We start from the raw sequence: 27,297 nt of genomic DNA, 5'->3' as shown, positions 1-27,297 counted from the left end.
CATCATCATTTCTCTCACAATGGTATCTTCCCTGGGAGACTGAGGTCATCACTGTTCACCATAATTTCAGCATCATGGCCAGAAATCTTCTAGCATTAAGTCAAATAAACTGTTCTTCTCCACTCCATTAGGACAATGTTTTCCAAATTGTGGTATGCAAAAGGATGTAAATGTGTATGGCTCCATAGCCGAGTGGTCAGGAGCGGGAGTGCAGTAGCACACGCTCTTTGAGTAGACCGGGGTTCAAGCAACTGACTGCTGAATACGGTCGATCTGCCAACCCACACAGGACCAGCGTGGCAGATTATGGTCCATTTTCCCTCAGCATGAATTGTTGAGGAGGCTTCCATCCTGCAGTGGGTTGATAATGGCTGCAGTTTACCTTTTTTTTTTTTATGCAGCACAAAAGAAATTACTAAAAATTATTCCAGTATCCTATCTGCTGTGAGATAGGATACTGGAATAATCCTCTTATATAAGGAAAATTAAGTAACTCACAAATTCATTTCTTATAATTTTGGTTTGAACAGGAAACCGGTCAATGTCTGTTTTTTTGCTATCTACCAAGATGGCAATAAATAGAAGCCATTGTAATGACTGGTTTCAATCCAATATAAATTGCATGCTCTGGATGTTTGACTGGATTAGAAGAAGATTTGTTATTTGTTTTTTTTTTTTTAAGGAGCATTAGCAACTAAGGCCATACTGCTCCTGGAATATGCGGTGGTTATTCCCTGACCTTTCTGCATCCTCCGTATTTGGTGGTGATGAGCTCGAACAACAGTCTAATCAAGAAGCGTGTGCTACGCACGGCTGCTCCTTCCCACTTGGCTATGGAGGCGCCAGGATTAGAAGAAGAAAATTGATTATTATGTTAATTGGCATCCCTACCAACTATAACATTCTTAATTCACATGCTTTAATTTCGACATTTACTCTATTTTATTATTTAAAAGAAACCTTATGTGCAGATTATATCTGTCTGTGACCTAGTGTAAGTGCCTAAACAGTTTGAGTGATTTTGATTAAAATCAGATTAATATAATGAGTACTGTACATGAAGTTTGTTTGTTTGTTATTTGGCTTTTAGGAGCATTAGCAACTAAGGCCATATTGCTCCGGGATATGCGGTGGTCATTCCCTGACCTTTCCGCATCCTCCGTATTTGGTGGTGATGGGCTTCTTCTCAAATCAAGAAGCGTGTGCTACGCGCTGCTGCTCCTTCCCACCTGGCTACGGAGGCGCCTGTACAAGAAGATCAAACTAACTATCCTCTATATTTCTGAAGGGATCAAAAAATGTTTCAGTTAAAAGCTGTAAAACTAATTAGAGTAAACACATTTTGTATACTGTAAATAATGTTTATGATATAACTAATTATTTTCGAGAAATATCTATAGTTATTATTCAGTATTACATAAATGGGTGTCCTATATTATGTAAATGGATTTAAATTAGCATACATGGAGATATCTTTGCTCATCTGAACAATTTGAATTTATCTTTGTAAGGCAAGGTGATTTCTGTATTCAAGATAGAGTGAGCATGATGACAGCATAACTGAAGCCATTGGGTAAATCTCATGGTTATGGTAAATTTGATTCCTTTTTATGATTTCATCACAGATCAAATGAAGATCTTAATGCTAATCTGCTGCAGAGGAGTCTTCATAAATGCTTTCCTCAGCTAGACAACAGTATTCAATGGATAAGAAACCATTACCTTGTCAATTCCCAAGCATTTCTAAATAACCTCTTAGTTTGGAAAAATGGCTCTTAGAGTTCACTTCAAACAGTCTCTTGAGAACAGCATTTCAACAAAAGACTTTGTTTCAGGTACCCAGCCCTCTCAAACAAAACGGTTATGTATCTTCTTCTACTTCTGTTCCTCATACATGTGAACTGGGATTTTTGGCATTGTTTTTGGCATTAAAAAGAGAAGGAAAAAAAATTATTGTTCTGATGTGAGACCAATTCCCATCTTTAAACTCGATAAACACTAAGCCAGATATCCCTGTACCACTGCCAGTTCACAAGCAATTTCATTTACATCAAACAACTTTATCTCCAGGTATGTATATAAATTTAAATTAATGATTATCAGTAGTCGAGTGGTCAGGAGCGAGAGTGCAGATGCACATGCTCTTTGAATAGACCGGGGGTTCAAGCCCCTGACTGCTAAATACGGTCGATCTGCCCACCCACACTGGACCAGCGTGGCAGATTATGGTCCATTTCCCTCAGCATGAATTGTTGAGGAGGCTTCCATCCTGCAGTGGGTTGATAATGGCTGCAGTTTACCTTTTTTTTTTTTTTTTTAGCTTAAATTTAACAGACAATAATAACAAGTTTTTGTACATATTTTTACTTATCACAGAGCCTTTTTATTAGTTCATAGCTAAAAGTTAATTAATAAAAGTGGTTTGACTGCTTACAATTAACTGATTCTGATATAGCTGAGGAGTAGTAACCCAATAAATCCAAGATTCTGCAAGGGGTGCATAATCTGTTTTGAAAATATTCCTCATCACTCCAGTTAATCTCCCCCACTCCCACCAATACTAGCATAATATGTGTATATTCAAAGAGTAGTATGCCTACAGTAATGTCTCAACAAAAAAAACTACTTCTACAATATAACCTCAAACCTCCAAATCACCATTAACATCTCCCTCATCATTCCAGTTAATAATCTAAAATGTTTGGGGAAAATTCTGAATAGAAAGCTCTTCTCTCAACACCTGTATTCAGTACCTACAAAATTACAACAGCAGAAGTTGATCAACTTTATGAACCAGTCTATACAAAATCACTCAAAACCACCTCACTTTCAACTAATAAAAATATCAAACTACTTCACTCACTCACACCACCCACAGAATCACTCACTGATTTTTATGAAATTCTTGTAGCAATGCCATCTGGGTACAAATCTTAGAAACTGTCTCCTGCAGAATGTTGCCAGCCAAGCTTCAAAATACACATCATCTACCCAATCCATAAAGGATAAAGAAAGTTCACTATATTCATTCCTACAATCACCTCACCACCAATGAACATCAAAAGCAACTCTATATGCTTGAATAGCTCATCATCCTACAGAAAAAGATGCCAAAAGAAAATTCTTAAATATTCTGGTGCATCACATGTCTGTGCTCATGCAGACAAAATATAACAACAACAACAGAAGAGGGGGGGGGGAACACGAACTTGCAATATTGTATAAACAATGCACTACAATCAAAGCAGTGAGGCACCAAAAGAGAGTTTTACAAATCCTTGTTTTAGCATCTATATGCTTTTTAACCAACAGCATCACTCCCCCACCCACCCCTCCTGTCATGTCTGCCTTTTCTGGACACACTATAATCACGATATTCAAATTCTGCTTTCTCAATAATAGTGAGACAATGTGCTTCTGTTATACCTATATGTCAGCATTTGATAACACCATAAGCAGAGGCAGAATTGGTTTCTGCATTGCTTCTATTGTAATGTGCAGTACCATGAAAAGCATCTCAATACTTCAAACTCATCAAATTCATCTACTCTACTCCTAGCATTATTTCAAGTAAATGTGCCACCTATTTGTGTTTTTAGTAACTTTTACACAACCAATGTAATTGCTAGTCCAGTGTAGACATTCATCAGGTTTTGTAATCCCCCTCCTCCTCACGTGCTTTTCATGCCACTGCATGTTACAATATAAGCAACACAAGAACCAATTCTACCTCTGCTTATGGTGTCATTAAATCATTAATCATTAGTCTGTGTATCCCTCCTAACTAACAGTTTTCCCGATCTAATACAGCCTTGATAGCATCAGCTAACATACTTGCACCTCTTCTATTCGAGCATATCCCATCTCTATAAACCTGTGTCCCAGCTGGTAACAAGCAATGGCAGCCATACTGAGAAGAATGCTGCCTAGTGAGACTTGCACAATCTCCCCAGGGCTGAATCGAGTGAAGAGGCTCTCATTATAAATGCCCTCATCACATCTGGGGAAAATTCCAGACACTTTCAAATTCAGCCCTAACTCATGGCTTTTGCTCCACTGTTCAGTAAAGCCTCAAAATGCCTATGCTAAATATAGCATAGGCATTTTGAGCCTTCCAGGGCAACAACCTTTTGTACAAGACTAGATGGCAAGTTGTTTTACCAGTTAATAACACTTTGACTAAATTAAAATTTTCTTTTATCCAGTCTAAAACCACCCTTTCCTAATTTAAATTTCAATTATTAATTAGTAAAGGCTAAAAAATGAATCTAGGCCAGGCTTTTGATGTATCAACAAAAAAAGAAAAATTTATCTATAAAATTATATCCACTTTTAACATGATTTTCCCACTATCAAAATGTATCAATCAAAATGCCTCTTAAATTTCTATAACACACTGTCAATCTCAATCATGCACAGAGGCAGCTTATAACAGTTGCCAACAACACATGAATTAAATGTCAATTCCCTGAGGTCTAACCTATTATTTTTCCTCAATTTATTTATGCTGCTATGTATTTAGTATTTATGGTTCGATTTAAATATAAAAATTCACCACTAATCATTAGGCCACTTGGGGGGGGGGAGTATGCACATTATTTATTTTACTTAAAACTTTCATAACCTGTGCCCTTTAACAACATGCCAAAATGGTCTAAATAAACTTTATCTGTTCAAAAAACATACAATCATTTTGTTTTGTTACAGTTTGCACTTATTATTATTATTCCAATTTCACTTGTTATTATTATTCAAATTTCACTTGTTATTACAATTCACAATTAATATTGCTAATGTACTGCTTTTTAAAAGAAAACAACAAGAGATTAATTTTAATGGAGCATTAACTGTCATTATTTGATAGAAATCACAGTAAAACAATGCTAGAGAAACTCCAGATCATAAAAATAGAAGACAGTGTTATGTACTGACAGTCAGGTAACATTTTTAATATATTCTGGCTGAAAATCCTTTTGAAAGTACAAAAAATAAAAAAATGAAAATTAAATAATAAAAACAAGGAAGGAAGGAACTTCTGGGAAATAATTTGTAATTTCTAAACATGCAATTAAAATGTATGCAAACTATTGAATCTCCACAAAAATCTGGAAACATCCTGAGATAATGCATATTTCGAAAGTCTCTGGAAAAGAATGCAAATAAAAGCAGCAAAGACAACTTCTTTACTTAGGTAAGCGTTATAAAGAATGGGTCAGAGAGGCAACAAGAGGAAGGAGTGCCCTTGATCTGGTTATCAGCAGCTATTTTTTACACAATAAAGATCTGCAAGTGTGATCACGTGTACTAATGTGGAATTTACCTAAAGACATGAGTACTGTCAAGAGTAAAGGGAAAGGCTTTTGCTTTCATAAAGGGGACTACAGTTGTTAAAAACAGTGTTTAAATTCCGTGCAGTGGGACCAACTGATGATGTTAACAGATTAACTGGTGATGTTACCAACAAATTCTAAATGGCAAGCATTCAGAGAAATAATCACAAAAGCTACCAGGTTTTTTATATCAACGAAGAAATAATGTTTAAGGCTTAGACCAAAATGGATGTCATGAATTGATGAGACCTGTGGTGGAGAAGAAAAATGTGTGGAATGAATATAAATTATCAGGTAATACAGAAGCCTAAGTAGATATAAAACTAGTCTGCAATCAAGTCACAAAAGAGGTTAGGCAAGCTAAGGCAGATTACGAGAAATCTTTGGCAAAGGATGCAAAGAAAAACATAAAAGTCTTCTTTACTTATATAAAGACTAGAAGGAAGAGAATGAATCACATTGATCCACTTAATGTTGATTGTTTAACTGTTTATGATCCTGCTCAGGTTGCTGAGTTTGGGAACGAGAGTAGCCTGTGCAGACGAAGCTCTTTGACGCTCTTGGAACAGAGAAGTTTTTCCTGATTTATTTTCTGATTTATTAGCTTAAATTGGCATATTAACTTATTTTCTAGAGTAGCTTTATATTCCTAGTTACGATACTTAGGTTAAAGTTTAACTTAGACAGAGATTTTGTAGGTATTACTTAGTATCGGTAACGGTATCAAATCCACGTGTTACAAATTGAACGAGAGGTTTTTTTTTTTTTTGTAACCAAATTTAGTCGATTTATTAACCAATTGTTATATCAAATTATCTTCTATAAGTAGATTATAGACCTAGTCAGGATCCTTAGTTTATTCTAAATTGAGATAGCAAGATTTAGAAGCTAATCAATACTTACGAGTCCTAGAAGTACCGTTCGTGAATTCCCGCCATTTTTACACGATAGCATAAGCTTAGTGTAGTATAGTGCATAATATAATATTGTCAATTAATCAGTAAATCTATTAATCTTGATAAACTTTATTGTCAATTAAATTGTACTTTTAACTCTATATATATATATATATATATAACGACTTAACCGTAACAAATAATTAATACATAACTATAGTGGTACACGCGATAAGGAAATTGTATAAAGGGAACTCGTAGAAAACACTCGATACCGAAAAAATAAATATAGCGTTATAACTGTTTTGGGATACAACTTAAGGATTTAATTTTTTGTTCTGAAATTGAAATTTAATTGAATTAAATCGGAATCATGACTCAGACCAGAGCAGCAAAGCAAAAGGCTCAAGCTAATGGGAGTGCTGTGGCTCAGGGGAGAACTGAGGGGGGGGGGGGGCAGTTGCCCTCTGAATCACAGTCTTTTAAAATGCACTGTTTGCTTGATGTTTGTGAAGCAGTCGGGTACGGGACATGATACTGCCAAGGGGGATGTCTTTGTGTGTGCACGATGTAAGGAGTGCAAGGAAATCAGGCAACAACTCAGCGTTGTTATGGGCCTTTATGAGAGCTTGAAGGACAGGGTGGATGCCCTCGAAGGAAATAAACTGAGGGGCCCATCAAGCTCTCAGCTGCCCACATCAACGCCAGAGCTTGCACTTGGTCATCAGACAACACAGAGGCAGCCCCCCTAGGCAGAATGCGCTGGTCCCACAGGAACTAGTAGTTGTTGGTGACTCTATTGTCAGGGAAACGGGGAACATGCTTTGTAAAAAGGATAGGTGGAATAGGACCAGGGTATGTCTGCCAGGGGCAAAGGTTGATGACGTTGTAGAGCGGATATCATCTTTTAAGGGCATAAAAGGTGATATAGTTGTATACGTTGGCACTAATGATATTAAGAGTAGGAGACCGGCGGAATTACTTAGCAAGTACAGGTCACTGTTGAAAAAAAGCCGTGAATTAGGGTTGAATTTGAAAGTGTCTGCAATTCTGCCCAGACACGATAGGAGGGAGTATATGATGAGAGCCTTGTCGATCAATTCGGCCCTGGAGGGATTGTGCAAGGCTCAAGGGGTAGAATTTTTTTCAGCCTGGACTGTACTTGTTAACAGGAGAGATTGCTTCCACAGGGATGGGATACACTTAAATAGAAAGGGTGCAAGAATTTTTGCTAATGCTGTCGAGGCAATGTTAGGAGGGTCGGAAAACTGCTAGTTCGGGGGGGATACAAGGACTAATAAATTAACAGTAGCCACTGGCAGAGGTGGAAGTGATTCTTGCACTGCTTCTATTGAAATGAACAGAAGCCTGAAAAACAAGGTGCAGGATATTTCAGACACTGCTGGAAGTCATTGCGGTACAAGTAAACACATGGGTTGTGTTAGGGTAGCTAGGAATAGAAACAGGTGCATGTATACCTACGTGTACACCAATGCTAGGAGTTTGGTTTTTAAATTTGATGAATTTGAGGTATTGCTAAAAACATCAAAGGCAGATATTGTTGGGATATCAGAGACGTGGTGTCACACAGATATAAGGAATGCGGAACTGGAATTTGGGGAATACAATGTGTATAGAAAGGATAGACAGGACAGGAGGGGAGGAAGGGTTATGCTATTAGTTAAGAAACACATAAAATCCAAGGAAGTGAAGCCAGTCGACATCGATGGACAGGGCAGTGTCGAGTCAGTTTGGTGTTCAGCATGTTCGTGCGGCAACAAGAGGGAGCAATACTCTTGATCTGATTATCAGTAGTGATTCTTCATGCATTAAGAATCTGCAGATAAATGAACCACTAGGTGGCAGTGATCACAGTGTGTTGAAGTGGGATTTACTCAAGGAGGTAACTACCATCAGAGGTAAAGGGAAGGGTTTTTGTTTTCGTAAAGGCGACTATGATGGTCTGAGACAGTATTTAAATTCTATACAGTGGGACCAACTGATGATGTTACCAACAGCAAACTCAAAATGGGAAGCATTCAAGGAACTAATCTTGGAAGCTACCAGGCTTTACATACCAACTAAGAAATATTGTTCAAAGGCCTAAATGGTTGTCAGATGAACTAATGAGACATGTGGCAGAGAAGAAAAATGCATGGAATACATACAAATTAATGGGTGACATGGAAGCCTATGATAGATATAAGTTGGTCTGTAACCATGTTACAAAGGAGATTAGACAGGCAAAGGCAGACTACGAAAAATCCTTGGCAAAGGATGAAAAGAAAAACAGAAAAGAGTTCTTTACCTATTTAAACTCAAGAAGGAAAGGGATGAATCAGATTGGTCCACTTGATATAGATGGGTCAACTGTTAATGATCCTGCTCAGGTAGCTAACAATCTAAACGAGTATTTTGCATCTACATTCACGCATGAGGAGTTATTTAGGAAGGAGAATGACGTAGGCAAAGTAAACATTGGCAGTGAGCTAGATGATTTTGTAATAACTAAGAGGAAAGTGGAGGAGAGATTGTTGAGGATAAACATAAAAAAGGCAACTGGGGTGGATGGGATCTATCCAGTTATATTAAAGGAGTCAGCAAAGCCATAATTATGAGAGCTTCTTTGGACTCAGGGGAGGTACCCATAGACTGGAGATGTGCAAATGTAACCCCAATTCACAAAGGAAGATCAAAGGCTGACACAAGTAATTATAGACCTGTTAGTTTAACTTCTGTTCCAGGTAAATTAATGGAGGCACTGGTTAAAAAAGCACTGCAGGATCATCTAGACAAGAATTCAGTTATAGCTCAGACGCAGCATGGTTTTGTTAAGGGCAGGTCTTGCCTGACCAATTTGATTGGATATGTTGATGTAGTCACAAAAGAACTGGATGCAGGGAATAACTTTGATATTATATATTTGGATCTTAGAAAGGTTTTTGATACTGTTGCACATGGAAGACTGCTGCACAAATTGGAGTAGTGTGGCATTGGAGGCAAATTGCTGCTATGGATAAGGGGATGGTTGAGTGACAGAAGACAGAGAGTGGTAATCAATGGACACTGCTCAACGTGGACTAATGTTATTAGTGGAGTTCCTCAGGGTTCAGTGTTGGGTCCGTTGTTGTTTTCGGTGTTTATGAATGATATTGATGATGGTATATCGAGTTTAATGTCCAAGTTTGCAGGTGATACAAAGGTTGGCAGAGTTGTTAAGGACACCACTGACGCTATGCTGCTGCAACAGGATCTGGAAAGGTTGAACAGATGGGCTGAGAGGTGGCAAATGAAGTTTAACATTGACAAATGTAAAGTACTGCATATGGGAAACAGTAACCGCAGAGCAACGTATCAACTCTGCGGTACTACACTGACAGTGGTGGAGAATGAAAAGGACCTGGGGGTAATGGTGCAGGCAGATATGAAGTTATCTGGGCAGTGCAGACGAGCTGCAAGAGTAGCTCATGGTGTCTTGTCAATGATATACAGGAATTTTTCTAGCAGGGATAAGGAGGTGATTATTCCCTTGTATAAGGCAATGGTTAGGCCACATCTTGAGTACTGTATACAGGTCTGGAGGCCTCATTTCAAGAAGGATGTAGAGCTGCTGGAATGGGTACAGAGAAGGGCAACAAGATTAGTGAATGGAATAAAGGGTTGCTCTTACGAAGAAAGGCTTAAGTTTTGCAAATTACAGAGTCTGGAACTAGGCACCGGCGAGATGATCTGATAGAGGTGTATAAGGCTTTGAATGGTTTGAGCATGCTCAATGCCAATGGGATTCTTCATCTTGCTCAGAATAATCACCTCAGAGGGCATAAATTCAAATTGAGGAAGGACGGAGGTCGGATAGATGTGCGGAAATTTGCCTTTGGCCAGCGGGTGGTTGGTTGGTGGAACCGACTTCCATCACTTGTCGTTGAAGTTGATAGCCTAAACAAATTTAAGGCTGAACTGGACAGGTATTTCGAACAAACGGTGGGGTGAAATGGGAGTGGTGTGTGGTTTTTTTTTTTTTTTTTTTGGCTGATGCTGAATAAGCTTGCTTTCTTGCATCATATGCCTCTACTAATGCTAATGCTAAACAGAATGAGTATTTTGCATCAATATTCACAAATTAGGAATTCTTTACGGAAATGGAGGCCAGACGTTTATTAAACTCTAACATTCGAACATCTTCAGTCCTACGGTCTGGAAATATTCAAATGTATCCCCAATTTACAAAGTGTGACAAAACTAATTACAGACCTGTTAGTTTAACTTCTCTTCCAGAGGAAATAATGGAGTCACTGGTCAAAGAAGTAATGTAGGATGATCTAGACAGGGCTGTGGTTATAGCACAAACACAGCATGGGTTTGTTAAGGAGAAATCTTGTCTGACCAATTTCATTCGATACTATGATGTGGCTACAAGGAAACTGGATGCAAAAAATAATTTTGATATCATATACTTAGATTTCAGGAAAGCTTTTGATACCATTGCACATGAAAGACTGCTGTAAAATTGGAGCAGTGTGGCATTAAGAGCTAGTTACCACTATGGATAAGGGGCATTTGAGTGGGAGAAGACAGAGAGTGGTAGTCAATAGACACTGCTCTTTGTGGACTAATGTTATTAGTGGAGTCCCCCAGGGTTCAGTGTTGAGCCCATCATTGTTTTCTATATTTAGCAATGATATTGATGAAGATATCAGGCTTAATGTCTTAATGGTTAATGAGTAATGATAGCATGCTGCTGCAACAAGACCTAGAAAAGTTAGGCAGATGGGTTGAGAAATGGAAGTTAAGGTTTAACATTGACAAATGCATGAGTAGCAATAATCCCTGATTAACATACCAACTGTGTGATACTCACTATAGTGAAAAATGAAAAAGAGCTGAGGATAACTACGCAGTCAGATATGAAGTTCTCTTAGCACTGAAGATGGCCTGCCAGGAGAGCTAATGGGGTTTTGTCAATGATATACAGGAACTTTGCTAGCATGGAAAAGGAGGTGATTTTCCAAATGTACAAGGTAATGGTTAGGTGGCATCTTGAGTACTTACTGCATACAGGTCTTGACACCTGATTTAAGAATGGTGTGGATTTGTTGGAAAAGGTCAACAAGATAAGTGAAGGGAACGAAAGGGTGGCTTACCAAGAATGGCTTCAGTACTGCAATTGTAGCATCTGGAGACTAGGCTCCTATGAGATGATCTGATCAAGGCATTTAAGACTGAAAAAATTGAGCAAGCTCAGTGCTGATGGCATTCTTTTTTTTGTTCAGACAATACATGTGAGGGGACATAAATTCAAATGAATTTATGGTATGGTATCCTGCAACCATCCTACCTCACGTGAATTAATTCACGTGAGGTAGGATGGTTGAAATAATACCTCACATAAAGAATGAAATAATACCTCACGTGAATTAATTCACGTGAGGTATTATTTCATTAATTAATTCATCCTACTTCACGTGATTTGAGGTTTTTTTTTTTTTTTTTGGTTGATGCTCCATCAGCTTGCTTTCTTGCATCATTTGCCACAAATAATGCTAATATGACAAAATGTTTTAGAGATGGATTGCCAAAAGTGTACCAAATTCTAACAGAGAGCTGAATGATTTTATAATAACAGAGAGGAAAGGGAAGAGAAATTGTTGAAGCTAAATGTAAAAAAGGTACCTGGGGCAGATGGGATTTATCCATTTATGGGCAGATCCCATTCGCATATATATGTTACGATAGATGCAGCAAAAGAGGTAAGCATAACTTTAGCCATAATTATGAGAGCATCTCTGGATTCAGAGGATGACCCCAATGAACTGGAAATGTGTGAATGTATCTCCAATTAACAAGGAGAGACCAAAGTGTGCCATGAGTAATTATAAACCTGTTAGCATGACTTCTACTCCAGGGAAAATAATGGAAATACTGGTTAAAGAAGTAATGCAGGGCCACTTGGAGAGTAATGGATTTATAGAGCTGATAGAGCACAGATTTTTTAAGGGGAAATCTTTTCTAACCAATTTGATTGGATCATCATCATCATCATCATCATCATCAGCCATTTTCAATCCAATGCAGGATGAAGGCCTCTCCAGCAACTTTCCAGTTCCTTCTGTTTTGTGCAATGGCCATCCATTTACTACCCACAAACTCATGAATTTCATCTGTCCATCACTGTTGTTGTCTTCCAGGTTTTCTCTTAGTTCCTCTTGGGTACCATTCAGTTATTTTCTTAGTCCATCTGTCATCATGTCTTCAAGCTATGTGTCCTGCCCAAAACCATTTTAGTTCTTTAGTTTTGATAAGAATGTCCTTTACTTAAGTTTCCTACTTAATCCATGTGTTTCCCTTCTTATCTAACAGTCTGATTCCCAATATAATTTGTTCCATTCTTCGCTGTGTAGTTCTCAGCTTCTCTTCTATTCTTTTGGCGAGTGCCCAAGTGTCACTTCCATAAGTCATGGTGGGAAGTATACATTGGTTCATTATTTTACGTTTCAGACAAATTGGGATATTGCTCCTCAGTATGTGACTATATTTTCCTGAATGCTATCCATACAAAATTTATTCTTCTCTTGACTTCCAGCCATTTATCATTATTACAGCTAATACTTGTCCCAGATAAGTATATGATTCCACCTTTTCAACTACTGCTCCTTCATATTGTAGTTTTAAATGTTTTTCACCAACCTTATGTAGAAATAAAACACAACGAAAACGAAAACTGGAATCTTGATAACTATGTATTTATAATAAATCATATTTGCCTGTATTTACAATAAATTATATTTAACTTTACAACTAAAATATATGAAATATACATTGAAATATACTGGGTTAAGAACAATAAAATACATTAAAATATACTAAATTAAAAGGGATAAAACCATAGCTTTCGAAGGCTCCTGCCTTCTTCTTCAGCGGTATTTCCTTTGTTCTGCGATGCGTCTTTAAATACCAGCAGGTTCACGGTACTCATCACGTGTTTCATTCCCACGTGTTCCGTTCTCTTGTGTTATGGAACTGGAAGTGGCTCGAGAGTGCGTCATGTGGAAACCTTCATCCCTTCTGAGGATAGCCTCAAAGAGGGGATGGATCCGCGTTCCTCTATCTCTATTAATGTTCACTGTGGAACAGATCCGCAAACTCTCGAGCCACTTGCAGTCCCAGAACTTAAGCGCCCGATCGGTGATGATAGCATCGTCCGGGGATCATCACCGATTGGGCGCATAAGTTCTGGGACCGCAAGTGGCTCGAGAGTTTGCGAATCTGTTCCACAGTGAACATTAATAGAGACAGAGGAACGCAGATCCATTCCCTCTTTGAGGCTACTATCCTCAGAAGGGATGAACAGTTCCACATGACCCACTCTCAAGCCACTTCCGATTCCATAACACAAGAGAATGGCACAAGTGATGAAAACCGTGAACCTGCTGGTATTTAAAGACTCAGCTCAGAACAAAGAATATACCACTGAAGAAGAAGGCAGGAGCCTTCGAAAGCTATGGTTTTATCCCTTTTAATTTAGTATATTTTAATGTATTTTATTGTTCTTAACCCAGTATATTTGAATGTATATTTCATATATTTTAGTTGTAAAGTTAAATATAATTTATTGTAAATACAGGCAAATATCATTTATTATAAATACATAGTTATCAAGATTCCACTTTTCGTTTTTGTTGTGTTTTATTTCTACATAAGGTTGGTGAAAAACATTTAAAACTAAAATATGAATATACCCAACCTCAGAGGCCTGTTTGAAGTACTGCTCCTTCAATCATTATATCCCTTTCTGTGGCATACTTGTTCATCATTACTTTTGTTTTAGCCATATTCATCTTTAGTCCAAAATCCTTACTAACTTTGCATAACTAAGATTTTCCTCTAATTCTTTGGGATCGTGGCTTATGACCACAATGTCATCTGCAAATCGTAAATGGTTTAGGTACTCTCCGTTCACATTGACTCCTTTCTGTGACCAGTCTAATCTTGTGAAACTTCCTCAAGGGCAGCAGTAAACAGCTTCGGAGATAGTGTTTCCCCTTGTCGAACTCCTTTCTCGATTTTAAATTTCCTACTGTCTTTGTCTAGTCTAATAAAGGAAGTAGCACTCTCATATATTTTCTTCAAAATCATAATATATGGGGTATCTATGCCTTGTCTTTCCAGTGCCCGAAACATTGCCTTATGCTGTATGGAGTCAAATGCCTTTTCATAATCCACAAATGCCAGGCATAATGGTGTTTTCTATTCATTTGCTTTCTCCATTAGCTGTGACATTACGTGAAGGTGATCCATAGTTGAGAATCCTGTCCTAAAGCCAGCTTGCTCTTTCGGTTGATTCTCATCAAGTATTCTTCTAATCTGTTAGTAATGATCCTTGTGAACAACTTGTAGATGTGGGATAACAAGCTAATTGATCTGTAATTTCCAATTTCTGATTTACTTCCTTTCTGATGCAGCAAAATTATGATTGCATTATTCCACTCCTTAGGCGTCACACCTTTCCTAATGCATTTTGTGAAGAGTCTTGGCAGTTTTTGCACCATGTCTCTTCCTCCCAATTTTAACAACTCTACAGTAACTTCATCTTCCCCCAGGGCTTTCTGATACTTCATTTTTTGAACGCATGTTCTGCCTCTTCAGGAAGGATATCAGGCATGTTGTATGTGTTACTAATTTGCGATCCATCATCTCCACTGTTGGCATCATTCCCTCACTCCTTGTATAACTCTTTATAGTAGTCTTCTGCTATCTGAATTAGGCCTTCTCTGCTATTTATAAGTTCACCATTGCTATTCTTCGTTTCAGTATCATTTGTCTTTCTGTATTACTGCTCATGGCTGCTGATTTAAATCCTTTGTTTACCCTTAATGTTTGTTCTACTTTTCTTGTGACCAGTTTGTTCTACTTTTCTTGTGTTAAATTTTCTTATGTCCTCTCTGAGTCTCTTTCTAATAGTTTTGCATAACTCAGTATACTCAATTTTCTCCTTGTCAGTGTTTTTCTTGCTCTTAATTTGTCATCTTCGTTTCATCATGACAAGTGTTTCTTGACTAATTTTTTCTTCTTTGGATTTCTTTTTCCCTATAGGTTTCTTGAGCTTTATCACTTTCAGAAAGTTGTAATATTCCTCATCGATACCTTGGTCCCAAGCAGTCTTTGAAGCCCAAACTTGTTCTTAAGTTCCAGTACATACTGCTTTTTCTCCTCTTCTGTTATCTAAAGACCTTTGTATTATTTACTTGAATCAGTTTTTTCCTTTCTTCTCTTACATCTATATCAAGTGTGCATCTTACCATTTGTGATCACTTCCAACATTTTCCTTGTTCAGGACAGTAACGTCATTCACAATATATCTACTGTTAGTGAGGTTGCAGTCAATTTCATTACATTCCTCGAGATTCTGCAAATTCCACAAGTCTTTCATCTCTTTCATTTCTTCTTCCAATTCCAAAATTTCCTATAGTTCCCCTGTCTGTGCTGTTTTGTCTCTCTCCAACCTTAGCAATGAAATCCTCCATAATGATAGTGTAGTGGGTTTTCTGTTCATCTAGAAGACTCTCAATTTTGGTGTATGTTTCTTTAGCCTCTTCATCATCATGGCTTGATGTTGGTGCATAAATCATTATAACCTTTAGCTTACACCTCTTAGAAATCTATATATATCATTATAAGCTTAAGGTTATAATGATATATATAGAGTAGTAGTCTTGACACCCTTGGTGATGTACTTTTGAATTCCAAAATGTTGTTTTTTATATCTTTATGGACCAGAAAGCCAACTCCACCTTCACTCCTTTCACTGTTTCCATTGGTGTACAGCATATTTCCACTTGATAAACTTATAAGAGATTCATTTCTTCTTCTTCTTTCAGCCAAACTGATGATATTCCAATTCACATTTTCTAATTCCTTTTCCAGCTCTAATATCCTGTCTTCACCAATGAGTGATCGTACGTTGTAACAGGCCAAGTTCAGTTTCCGTGCATGGCAGCCTGGTCGTACCCAGAGATTCTTAACACCCTCTGCTTCCACTCCAATCCTCTCACTGCTGTAAGAGGGAGAGTGAAAGCCTCTGGGGACTGAGATCCATTTGTTTCATTGTGCTGTCATGTGCTGGAGGGTTTGGTCTTTTCTTCTTCGCGCTGACCAGGCATCTTGAAGAGAACCACTCTACATGTTCGTTGCCACCTAAGTGACTAAACAGGGCTTGTCATCGAGAAGATGTGCATGAGTGGATTTTAGGGGGAGCCAGACTTCTTCTAAATCTTCTGAAATAGAAAGATATTGGATCAATCAGTGTTTTAGACTGAGTGTGATTACACACAGAATGCCTGTGTGTAATCACTCAGCCCCATTTGATTGGATACCATGACATAATAGAAAAGGAACTGGATGCAAAAAATAATTTTGACATCATATATGCTTAGATTACAGAAAAGCTTTTGATACTGTTGCACATAAAAGACTGCTATACAAATTGGAGCAGTATGGCATTAAGGAGAAGTTACTGCTATGGATAAAGGGATGGTCGAGTTGGAGAAGACAGAGTGGTTGTCAATGTGCACTGCTTTTCTTGGAATAATGTTATTAGCAAGTTCCCCAGGTTTCTGCAATTGGGCCCATTATTTCTTTTTACATTTATTAATGATACTGATGAAAGCATATTAGGCTTAATATCTAAGTTTACAGATGACACAAAATCTGATGGATGGTTGATGAAACTAATCAGGGTATACTGCAATAAGATTGAGAAAAATTTGACATTTTGGCTGTGAAGTGGCAACTGGAGTTCGACATTGACATATGCAAGGTACTTCATGTTGCTAGCAGTAATCCCAGATTAATAAACCAAATGTGGTACTTCATTCAGGGTTGTGGAGATAATTGTTTGTTGTTGTTTATTATTTGGTTTTCAGGAGCATTAGCAACTAAGGCCATATTGCTCCGGGAATATGCAGTGGTCATTCCCTGATCTTTCCGCATCCTTCGTATTTGGTGGTGATGGGCTCGAACTCCGAGTCTAATCAAGAAGCGTGTGCTACGCACTGCTGCTCCTTCCCACCTGGCTACGGAGGCGCCTGGAGATAATTGTGCAGTCAGATACGAAGCCTCTGAGCAGTGTAGACAGGCTGTCAGGATAGCTTATGCAGGTTTGTCAATGATATACAGGAATTTTGTCAGCAGGGATAGTTGTTGTTATTTGGTTTTTAGGAGCATTAGCAACTAAGGCCATATTGCTCCGGGATATGCGGTGGTCATTCCCTGAATGACCTTTGCGCATCCTCCGTATTTGGTGGTGACGGGCTCGAACCCCGGTCTAATCAAGAAGCGTGTGCTACGCACTGCTGCTCCTTCCCACCTGGCTACGGAGGCGCCAGCAGGGATAGTAGATGATTATTCCACTGTATAAGTCACTGGTTATGTTACATCTTCAGCACTGCATACAGGTCTGGCAGCCTCATTTCAGAAAGGATGTGGATCTGCTATAGTGGGTGCAGTGAAGGACAATAAGATTTGAGAGGGGCACACAAAGAGTGCTCTTACTAAGAAAGGCTTCAGTTCTGGAAATTGCAGCATCTAGAGAGAACCTGTAAGGAAATGGAAATATAATTGAGGTGCTTAAGGCTTTGAATGGATTGAGTAAAAGTGCTGATGGAATCCTCCTCTCGCTCCTCATAAATTCAAATTGGAGAAGAAGGATGGTTGCAGGATAGATGTGCAGAAATTTCACTTCAGCCAGCATGTAGTTGATTGTTGGAACAAACTCCCAAGTGTTGTTCTTGTTGTAGAGGTGGGTAGTTTGAATAAATTCAAAGAGCAAGACAAACTATTAGTTAGAGGGAGGGGCAGGTGGTATGGGATGTGTCGTGGGTTTTTTTTTTTTTTTGTCTAATATTGTATAAGCTTTCTTCTTGCATCATTTGCCCCTACTAATGTAAAAGAGATAAACAGGTAATTACCTGGATCAGGTGCATATGGATCCATTTTTTTTGAACCAGTGATAAATCCTTCCTTGGCCCATGCAAGAAGACGATTTGAATCTCCCTCAGCAAACACAACTTCAGCTCTAACTGCAATTTCCTTTAGAAATTAATAGCAATAATTATTATTATTGTATTCTTTAAAAAACTCACAACTCATAAAAAACATTCATGAATATAGGGAAGCCTTGCTTAATGCTGCCTCACTTAGCACTGTTTTGCAGTTATGTCATTTAAGAATAAATTTATTTTTACGCTTATATTATTACAGCAATACTAGGGGTGGTTAAATGCAAATTCTCATCTCTTGACTTCAAAAATAATAAATATTAAAGGATAAACTTTATTACAATGAAACTTTCGAAATTTTCTTTCAGGAACAAGATTTTTATTACATTAAATACATTAAATTAAATCAATACATTAAATTAAATCAATACATTACATTAAATCAAGGTAAAGAGTATACATGGGGGTGTGTCTTGTTGCACATTATTTTACTTAAAATTACTAGAACCCTTTTAAAGAATATGATATATTCTTTATAACTATTTTAAATTAAATAGCTAGCCATGGCTGCAATATTAAATTCATTATTAAAACTGAGAACTTGAAGGAGCAAAATTTCCATCCTATATATTTCAACAAAAATATATGATATTTGCGCTAAACAAAATTCTGAATATCAACAAACACTTTCCCTTACCAGAAAAACAATTAATAGCATAAGGGCAGGAAACTACTATAAAGACTACTTACTGCATGGTATTTTAATAGAAGGCAATTTAGTTAGCATTAGCTCAAGAAAGCAAGATTATATGATGCAAGAAAGCAATCTTATATGATGCAAGAAGGCAAGCTTATACAGCATCAGCCAAAAAAAAAAAAAAAAACACACTTCCCATTTCACCCATCTGGACACTCCAAATGATTGTCTAATTCGGAAATTTATTTAAGCTATCAGCTTCAACAACAACAGATGGAAGTGTTCCAGCAATCCACAGGCTAAAGGCAAACCACAGGCTAAAGGCTAAAGGCAACCCACAGGCTAAAGGCAAACCACAGGCTAAAGGCTAAAGGCAACCCACAGGCTAAAGGCAAACCACAGGCTAAAGGCTAAAGGCAACCCACAGGCTAAAGGCAAACTTCCACACATCTGTTCTACAACTGTCTTTCCTCAATTTGAATCTATGCCCCTCTCAGGTTCTTAATCTGAGCAAGCAGAAGTATCCCATCAGCACTGAGCCTGCTCAAACCATTCAAGGACTTATATACCTCAATCAGATCACCTCACAGATGCCTAGTCTTCAGATGCTGCAACTTGCAGAACTTAAGCCTCTCTTGGTAAGAGCACCCCTTTATTCCTCTCACCAACCTTGTTGCCCTTCTCTGTACTTGTTCTAGCATTTCTACATCCTTCCTAAAATCAGGCTTCCAATGGTCAGGCCACACCTGTATGCAGTACTCAAGGTGTCGCCTGACCATAACCTTACACAAAGGTATAATCCCCTCCATGTCTCTACAAGCAAAATTCCTATATATCATTGACAAAACTTCATGACCTGCTCTGGCAGCCCATCTGCACGACTCAGAGAACTTCATATATGACTACACAATTATCCCAAGGTCTTTTTCATTCTCCATCTCCCGGATTGTAGTATCACACAATTGGCAATTTCTCTTAAGTTACTGCTACCCACATGCAGTACTTTGCATTTGTCAATGTTAAACTTCAGTTGCCACTTCTCAGCTCATCTGCCTAACTTTTCTAGATCCTGTTGCAGTAGCATAAACAATCCTGCCAACCTTTGTATCATCTGCAAACTTGGACATTAAGCCTGGTACACCTTCATCGATATCATTGATAAATAAACAAAACAGCAATGGGCCCAGCACTGAATGCCAACAGTCAAAACAACAAAAACAAAATACCAAGAATATTAAAAATCAAAGTGCTAACAGTGAATAATATCAATTGGTGACATTGCTATTATCTTAATGTATTTATTAATTACACTTAAATTTAAAATTTTTGAAAGAATCTTTATTTTTATTTCTTCTTTAAAAACAACCACTGTTGCTGGAAATCATGATAAAAACTTGAATGCATCATTTAACAAAATTTCATTATTAATAAATCCTTTATTGCAAGTCATTAGTTACATAAGGATTAGGTAAAACAATACAACATATGTAATTCCATTTCAATGGAACAATTATAACCATGGGTTCAAATAGGCAGTAAAAGATGCAATGAAGCAGCAACATAAAAAATAACATGAAGACAAAAGTAGCATGCAAAGTAAATAATAAGTTAACAAGTAAATGGAAATATTAGAAGAGAACTCCAGTCAAGTAAATCAATAGATAAGGAATAAAATTAAGAAAAAACTAAGCAATAACTGACAAATTAATCGATTCACAAGTATGTGTCATATGTATATATACATTATTATTATTATTATTGCTCTTCTCAGCTCATTATTTCTCCATGATTGCGGGTTCCACCTCGTGATGGGTACTGCTACCAAGTACATAGGGTGGTTGTTGATATGTCTGGTCGAGGAATTCTTTGACTATACTACAGGTGTTCAGGATTGCGACTTCCTGGGGTTCCTTGTAGGTGTTCGCTGGGAGACATATTGCTACTAGGCAGTTATGTATGCTTTGGCACCATACCTGTGGTTGACACAATGATCGGGATGGTTGTTACTTGTAGTATATGCCACATCTCTTTGATCTCCTGTCTTAGGTTCGTGTACTTCCTGATTTTTTCCCCATGGGTTTTCTGCAGGTTGCCAGCGTTGGGTACCGCTATGTCAATCAGATAGGTAGCCTTTTCCTTCTTGTCCACAAGGGTTATGTCTGGTCTGTTGTGTGGGATTGTCCTATCTGTTATCAGTCCCAGTACAGCTGGGGTCTCTAGTACTGCCTGAGTACGGTAAACTTTCTTAGATCAACTGGTATTTCCTTGCTAGCTTCTGATGTATTATTCTGGCTACCTAGTCGTGTCTATGAGTGTACTCAGTCTGGGTGATCACCTTGCATCCTGCGGTGATGTGTTGGATCATTTCTGAGGCCAGGTGGCATCGTCGACATGTGTCCTCCGGGCTCCTTGATGATGTATTTTCTATAGTTCCTGGTGTTGATTACCTGGTCTTGGATGGTGAACATGAATCCTTCAGTCTCAGGGAAGAGTGTCCCGCTCGTGAGCCATGTATTGGAAGCAATTTTATCTATGTGACCTTGATGGAGATCATTGTAGTGTCTGCCACTATTATTATTATTAGCATATGGTGCAAGGAAGCCTGAGGCTTATGCTGCATCAGCCAAAAAAAAAAAAAAAAGTTTCTGAATTACCCTGAGAGAGAGAGAGAGAGAGAGAGAGAGAGAGATGTATAAGAGAATCACCAAGAAAGAAAAAAATGATGATATTCAGGACTCTGGGTCTGCTAAGTCCATACTCACCAGATGTAAGCTCTTGGGGTAATTTTTCAAGGTCATTTCAACATATGTTACAAATCTTCTGGTACCTGCTATCATCTCTTATTTGTGTTTCTAAGTAAACTGCACATACAGTTTATAATGGATGGTAGCACAAAAACAGATTTTAAAATTGTAAAAGGACATGTCAGCCACACTGTTGCTTGATTTTGGTTTAGCCAAAAGCCTCTGGAAATCAGATTAAGAAGTTGATGAAACTGAATCGAATGGCACATAAACAGATGTAGAATACAGTATTATATCAAAAAAAAAAAATTAATAAGTTTTTTTTAATTTTTTTGCAATTTTTAAAGTTTTTTAGGTGCATTCACATACATATATGTGCCTATTGTCTTTACCACATCTGTCTGTCAGTCCATCTGCATGCAACAGAGGGACTCCCAGTGGGGAAATTTTCATGAAATTTTATATTTGGGGGTTTTAAAAATATTTGTTAAACCATTCCAAATTTCATTTAAACTGGACAGATAAAAATCGGACAGATAATAATGACAATTATTACTTCTTTTTAACAATATAAATTGTATAAAAAAAAATCACAAATTAAATGTGGTTTTAAGGCTGCATTGTTAATTTAGATAGTCTGTACACGCTTTGTGTATATTGTTATGCAAGACCTGTGAACATGGCATTGTTGGTGAAGAGAGAAAAGAGACTTAAATAAAAGTGTATACAGGAGAAGAGAAATAAATATTATACAGTTGTAATTCAACAGAACAGCTAAATTTAGAGAATGTAAAACTATAGTTTTATTAAGTGTTCTATAAAGTTATAACAATAGTAATTAATTGATAAGGAGATAACTACATTTACTATAAATTCTGTTAATTACAGAAAAAGAAAAAAAAAATTCAAGAAATTTAAGGGAGAAAAAAATCAAACAGGCTTGAAATATAATTTACTACATATATTAAATAATTGTTTTAATTTCTTATTTGATTTTTGAACTTATTTCACTTGACCAAGGCAAAACAAAAACAAGTTAATATTTAAAAGCATTTATGAACAAAGTTTTCACTTTCATGATTTTTCAAAGTTCTGAAGCAACTTATTAAAAAAACTTGCTCCTCAGAGTTCTACATAGTCCTTAGAAACTCAGTCATGAAAGGGTTAAAAGAGAACCTCTTTGTCTGTACTTTTACTATAGGAAGTTTGATGAAATTAATTTAGAATTAAAATTAATTCACCATTCTTTTATTTCAGGGTATCCATAAATAATGATGAATTTAAGTAATTATGAATTTTCTAAATTACATTATAAATAATAATACTTCCCTTAACATTTCCACACAGGTCAGACACCTTATAGATCTAGACCTAAATAGAAGTTTACTCTATAGTAACTGCATTTAACATAAAAATTCTTCTCCCCGTCATTTCATTTTACTGGGTAAGCAAGACAGTAGTCTGCGTTTAGATTTAATTGTTCATGGTCATAACAACTGAATAACAAATTTATATCAACTTATAAAATTCTCCAATTAGTAAAACTATTCAAATCAAATCCTTAACAGCATATTCAACATTACTTTCTAATCGTATGAATAAAATGCTGTAAACTCAGACAAAACTGTGTAAATAAGCTTTATTAAAATAAATAAAAGAAAATATAAAACACTGTAAAATAAGTACAATAAAAATATAATTTAAAATATACAGGGTGTTTCAGTTAAACGTTTCAGAACTTCTAAGAGGGGTAGGGTACATCCTGACAACTCGAAATCATATAGCAATGTGGGGTCGGAAATGCTTTCCTGAAGCGGTGTTGTACACAGAAGCACCATAAAGAAAAGAGACCGTAAGTGAGAAATCGTTTTAATAATACATGAAAAGAAGCAAAAGGTACATGGATTAAAGTAAGTGTTCGAAGTTTCTTCCACGGGCTACAATGCACGGCTCACATCTCCGACGCATGGACATCCGAACATTCTGGAATACTCCAGGCGAATTTCGAATTTCTTCGGCAGCTACTGCGATTCTTGCAACCAGCTCCTCAGCATTGTCAACAGGGGTGTCATAAATCAGCGATTTCATATGACCCCAGAAATAAAAATCAAGACATGATAGGTCGGGTGACCGAGCAGGCCAACGCATGGGACCACCACGTCCGATCCACTGTTGACCAAATGTGACATCCAGATAGTTACGAACATCTCTGCTATAATGGGCAGGGGCTCCATCGTGTTGGAACTACATTGTCTGTTGCGTAGATGCAGAAATCTGTTCATCTCTCAAAAGTTGTGGCAATACTTGCTGCAGAAAGATCAAGTAGATAGGTCCGGTTAGACGACACGGTAACAGGTAAGGTCCGATGAGGTGATCTCCCATAATACCGGCCCATACATTGACCGAAAATCGAATCTGTGCTGCACGACGTCGTATTGCATGCGGGTTCTCGACCGCCCAGATATGGTCGTTATGCGTGTTGAAAATTCCTTCCCTTGTGAAAGATGCCTCATCGGAAAACAACACTTCAGCAGGAAAAAGGGGATTTGTAGCACATTTTCCAAGGTACCACTGTGCGAAAGCAATACGAGGTGCATAATCCTCCGGTTGCTGTGTCTGGACACACTGCACGTGAAACGGATGCATGTCTTGTTCTCGGAGAATCCTCCAGATGCTGCAATGGGAAACCCCGACTGCGTTTGCTAGACTTCGTGTACTCGTTCTTGGATTCCCCTGTACATGCTGCAGCACATTCTGTTCGACGGCTGGAGTCCGTGCTGTTCTTACCCTGTCCCTGTCAGCTCTTTCAAATGAACCTCTCTCAGCTAACCTCTGGTGCAGTCTTGCAAAGAAATTATGACTGGGAATACGCCTCGTCGGATATCGTTCCGCGTACAAACGCTGTGCGGCTGGCCCACTACAATTTGCAGCCCCGTACGCCAAATGCATATCGGCTAACTCTGCGTTCGTGTAATCATCCATCCATCCTACTAACTTGGCGTTCTTGTTCAAGAAATTCGAAATTCGCCTGGAGTATTCCAGAATGTTCGGATGTCCATGCGTCAGAGATGTGAGGCGTGCATTGTAGCCCGTGGAAGAAACTTCGAACACTTACTTTAATCCATGTACCTTTTGCTTCTTTTCATGTATTATTAAAAACGATTTCTCACTTACGGTCTCTTTTCTTTATGGTGCTTCTGTGTACAACACCGCTTCAGGAAAGCATTTCCGACCCCACATTGCTATATGATTTCGAGTTGTCAGGATGTACCCTACCCCTCTTAGAAGTTCTGAAACGTTTAACTGAAACACCCTGTATATACAATGAAATAAAATATTAAAATATCAAATCTAGCAGTAACTTTTTGGACACTCACCATGTCCTTACCCAATCTAAATTAATGAAACAGTAACTATGTATAAGAACTGATATGTATAAGAATTGTCTATCAAGACTTTCACAATGGGATAGTGGAATCTAACCACTATCCCATGGTGAAAGTTCTGATCCACAATTCACACCTGCTTCTAATATACTGCTGCAGCAAAGACATACCCAAAAAATTTATATTGGTACTGGTATGTCTAAGCCAATATTTACGTGTGGAGAGTTTCTGGCACAGTGTACATGGAAGGGTGTATAAATACTTTTGGTCACTATGGAGTAAACATTATTGAATAAAATACACTCTGCAATTATTTACAACTTCTTTTTTAACATAAACCTGGCACAATTTAATTTTTTTATCTTATGAATGATTTTTTTTAACTATATCATTTAAAGTGGATTTTTTCCACTTTAATAAAGAATTCTAGACAATCCATGAATCTGTTAACAACTCAAGCTTGTGTCACACTCCAAGATTGGGGAAATACTTAAATATGATATGATTAGGGTGAGCCCTCAAGTGTGATGATAACAAAACAGTGAATAGGAACACTATTAATAACTAAAAATGTCAATAACTGAAAACTGTAACATGTCACATTTAGAATTAAATAAGTCTCATATCCATACAATGAAAGTAACGCACACAACTGGATGATTTAAAAATATATTTTGTTCATCATCATTCCAGGCTTCTTTAAGAAATATTATTAACACAGTAGTGAAGAAATGAAGCCAAATCAAGATGAAACTGGAGATGTGGTTTATGCTGTCATTAGCAAAAAATGTCAGGAAAATGCGGGAGAAGTTTTGCCTAAGTTTGACTTATGTTGTTTAGATGACAAATCTGATCAAATTATGAGTAGAGAAATTTATAACAACAACAATCAAGAAATTATTACTAGATTCTACATTATCCAATTCCTTCAAGAGGATAATGTGCAAAATAATAACCTAAGTTTGTTCATTTCCTAATGTTATACACAATACTGTGAATCTAGAAGATTTTCAGTTCATGATAACATTAATGTGCATCAAGTTTTCTGCATAGATATAATTTAAAAACAGAGACAAAATTTAAGGATGTTAAATGTATGTGTTGTTATTACAAAAAAAGGTATATATTTGGTTTAGTTTTAAACATTTTTTATTTATTTTTATTTATATATTGAATTTCACATATTCAGAGTTCTTTTGTTTTGATAATGGAAGGTGTTTAAACAACAGATATTCTCATCTGCTAAGTGTTAAGAATTTTTTATGCAAAAAAAAAAAAAAAAATCAATCCTGGTATAATATAGGAATTATACACACATATATACATATATATTTTTTTTTTATTTATTTATTTTTTAAAGAGGGGGGGGGGGGTAGCAGAGACTAACAGCACTACTTCCTTGTCTTGACCTGAACGGTTTTTGGACTGTAGAATAATGTTTTAAAAACTGTTTATTTTCAAAAAAGTCAAAAAGTTTTTTTGTTGAAAAATTTAGACTTATCAAGTATGTAGCGAGAAAGACTGGATTGTGTACTGCTTTGTTTTTCATTATGTAATTATATGAAATAATGAAGCTTCATAGGTTTTATAATAAATTTATTAGTTTAGTAGCAGCTTACAAGAATATTTACTTGTGGTTGTGTAATAATATTGTTAGTTTCTCCTAAAAAATTACAATCATAGTAGCAGTTTAAGCACATATGCATAATAATGTAGAAAGAAGTTCAAAATATAAAAAAGATATACAGCTGTAACAGTAGCATGTGCTGAAAAAGTACTTAAGTTGAAAACTTCATTTTTATTTTTTAAGGTCATAGTGTTAAACCACATTTCCAGTTTCATCTTGATTTGGCTTCATTTCTTAACTACCATGTTTAAAACTTAATTCAGTATTTTGATGGACTAATATGAGGGCTTAAGGAACACTACTCAATCTAAATGCTGAGCTACATACAAAAATATGCTTAAATAATGGGAACCTTCGAACTACTTATTTACTACAGAGCTTTAAAATCTGCATTATTGTCAAGTATGTGTTGTAAAGTTATAGGAAGGTTTGAAAATGAAAGATATTTCATAAGGTTGTAGCATATGAGGTTACAGCATCTAACAGTGAAAAATTTGGATGTTTTTGAAAAATTTGATGATTTTGAAAAATTTGATGCTTTTTTACTTAATTAACATATTCAGTTGTGTTTAATGAATAGTTTTAACTGGCAAAATCATGTACATTAGCTTATTTTTGAAGTTA

General features: G+C 37.0%; 1 protein-coding gene across 6 annotated transcripts in view; it reads right to left on the bottom strand.

Annotated features, from left to right (window-relative positions):
* The window catches only part of LOC150080831 (DNA (cytosine-5)-methyltransferase 3A-like), a 945,959-nt gene that overhangs the window by 510,077 nt on the left and 408,585 nt on the right, over positions 1-27,297 (bottom strand). For all 6 annotated transcript variants that reach the window (XR_016547435.1, XM_090382019.1, XM_090382022.1 and 3 more), the window contains one exon: positions 18,190-18,310. Coding sequence is in view for 5 of the 6 variants with exons in the window: in XM_090382019.1 (XP_090238145.1) it covers positions 18,190-18,310 (121 nt within the window). In the remaining variant the exon portion in view is untranslated. The remainder of the gene's footprint in view (positions 1-18,189; positions 18,311-27,297) is intronic.

Source organism: Mastigoproctus giganteus, chromosome 9 (assembly GCF_048544385.1).
Source record: "Mastigoproctus giganteus isolate SK-2022 chromosome 9, ASM4854438v1, whole genome shotgun sequence".
Taxonomy (NCBI): domain Eukaryota; kingdom Metazoa; phylum Arthropoda; class Arachnida; order Uropygi; family Thelyphonidae; genus Mastigoproctus; species Mastigoproctus giganteus.
This window is presented reverse-complemented; position numbering and strand designations above follow the sequence as displayed.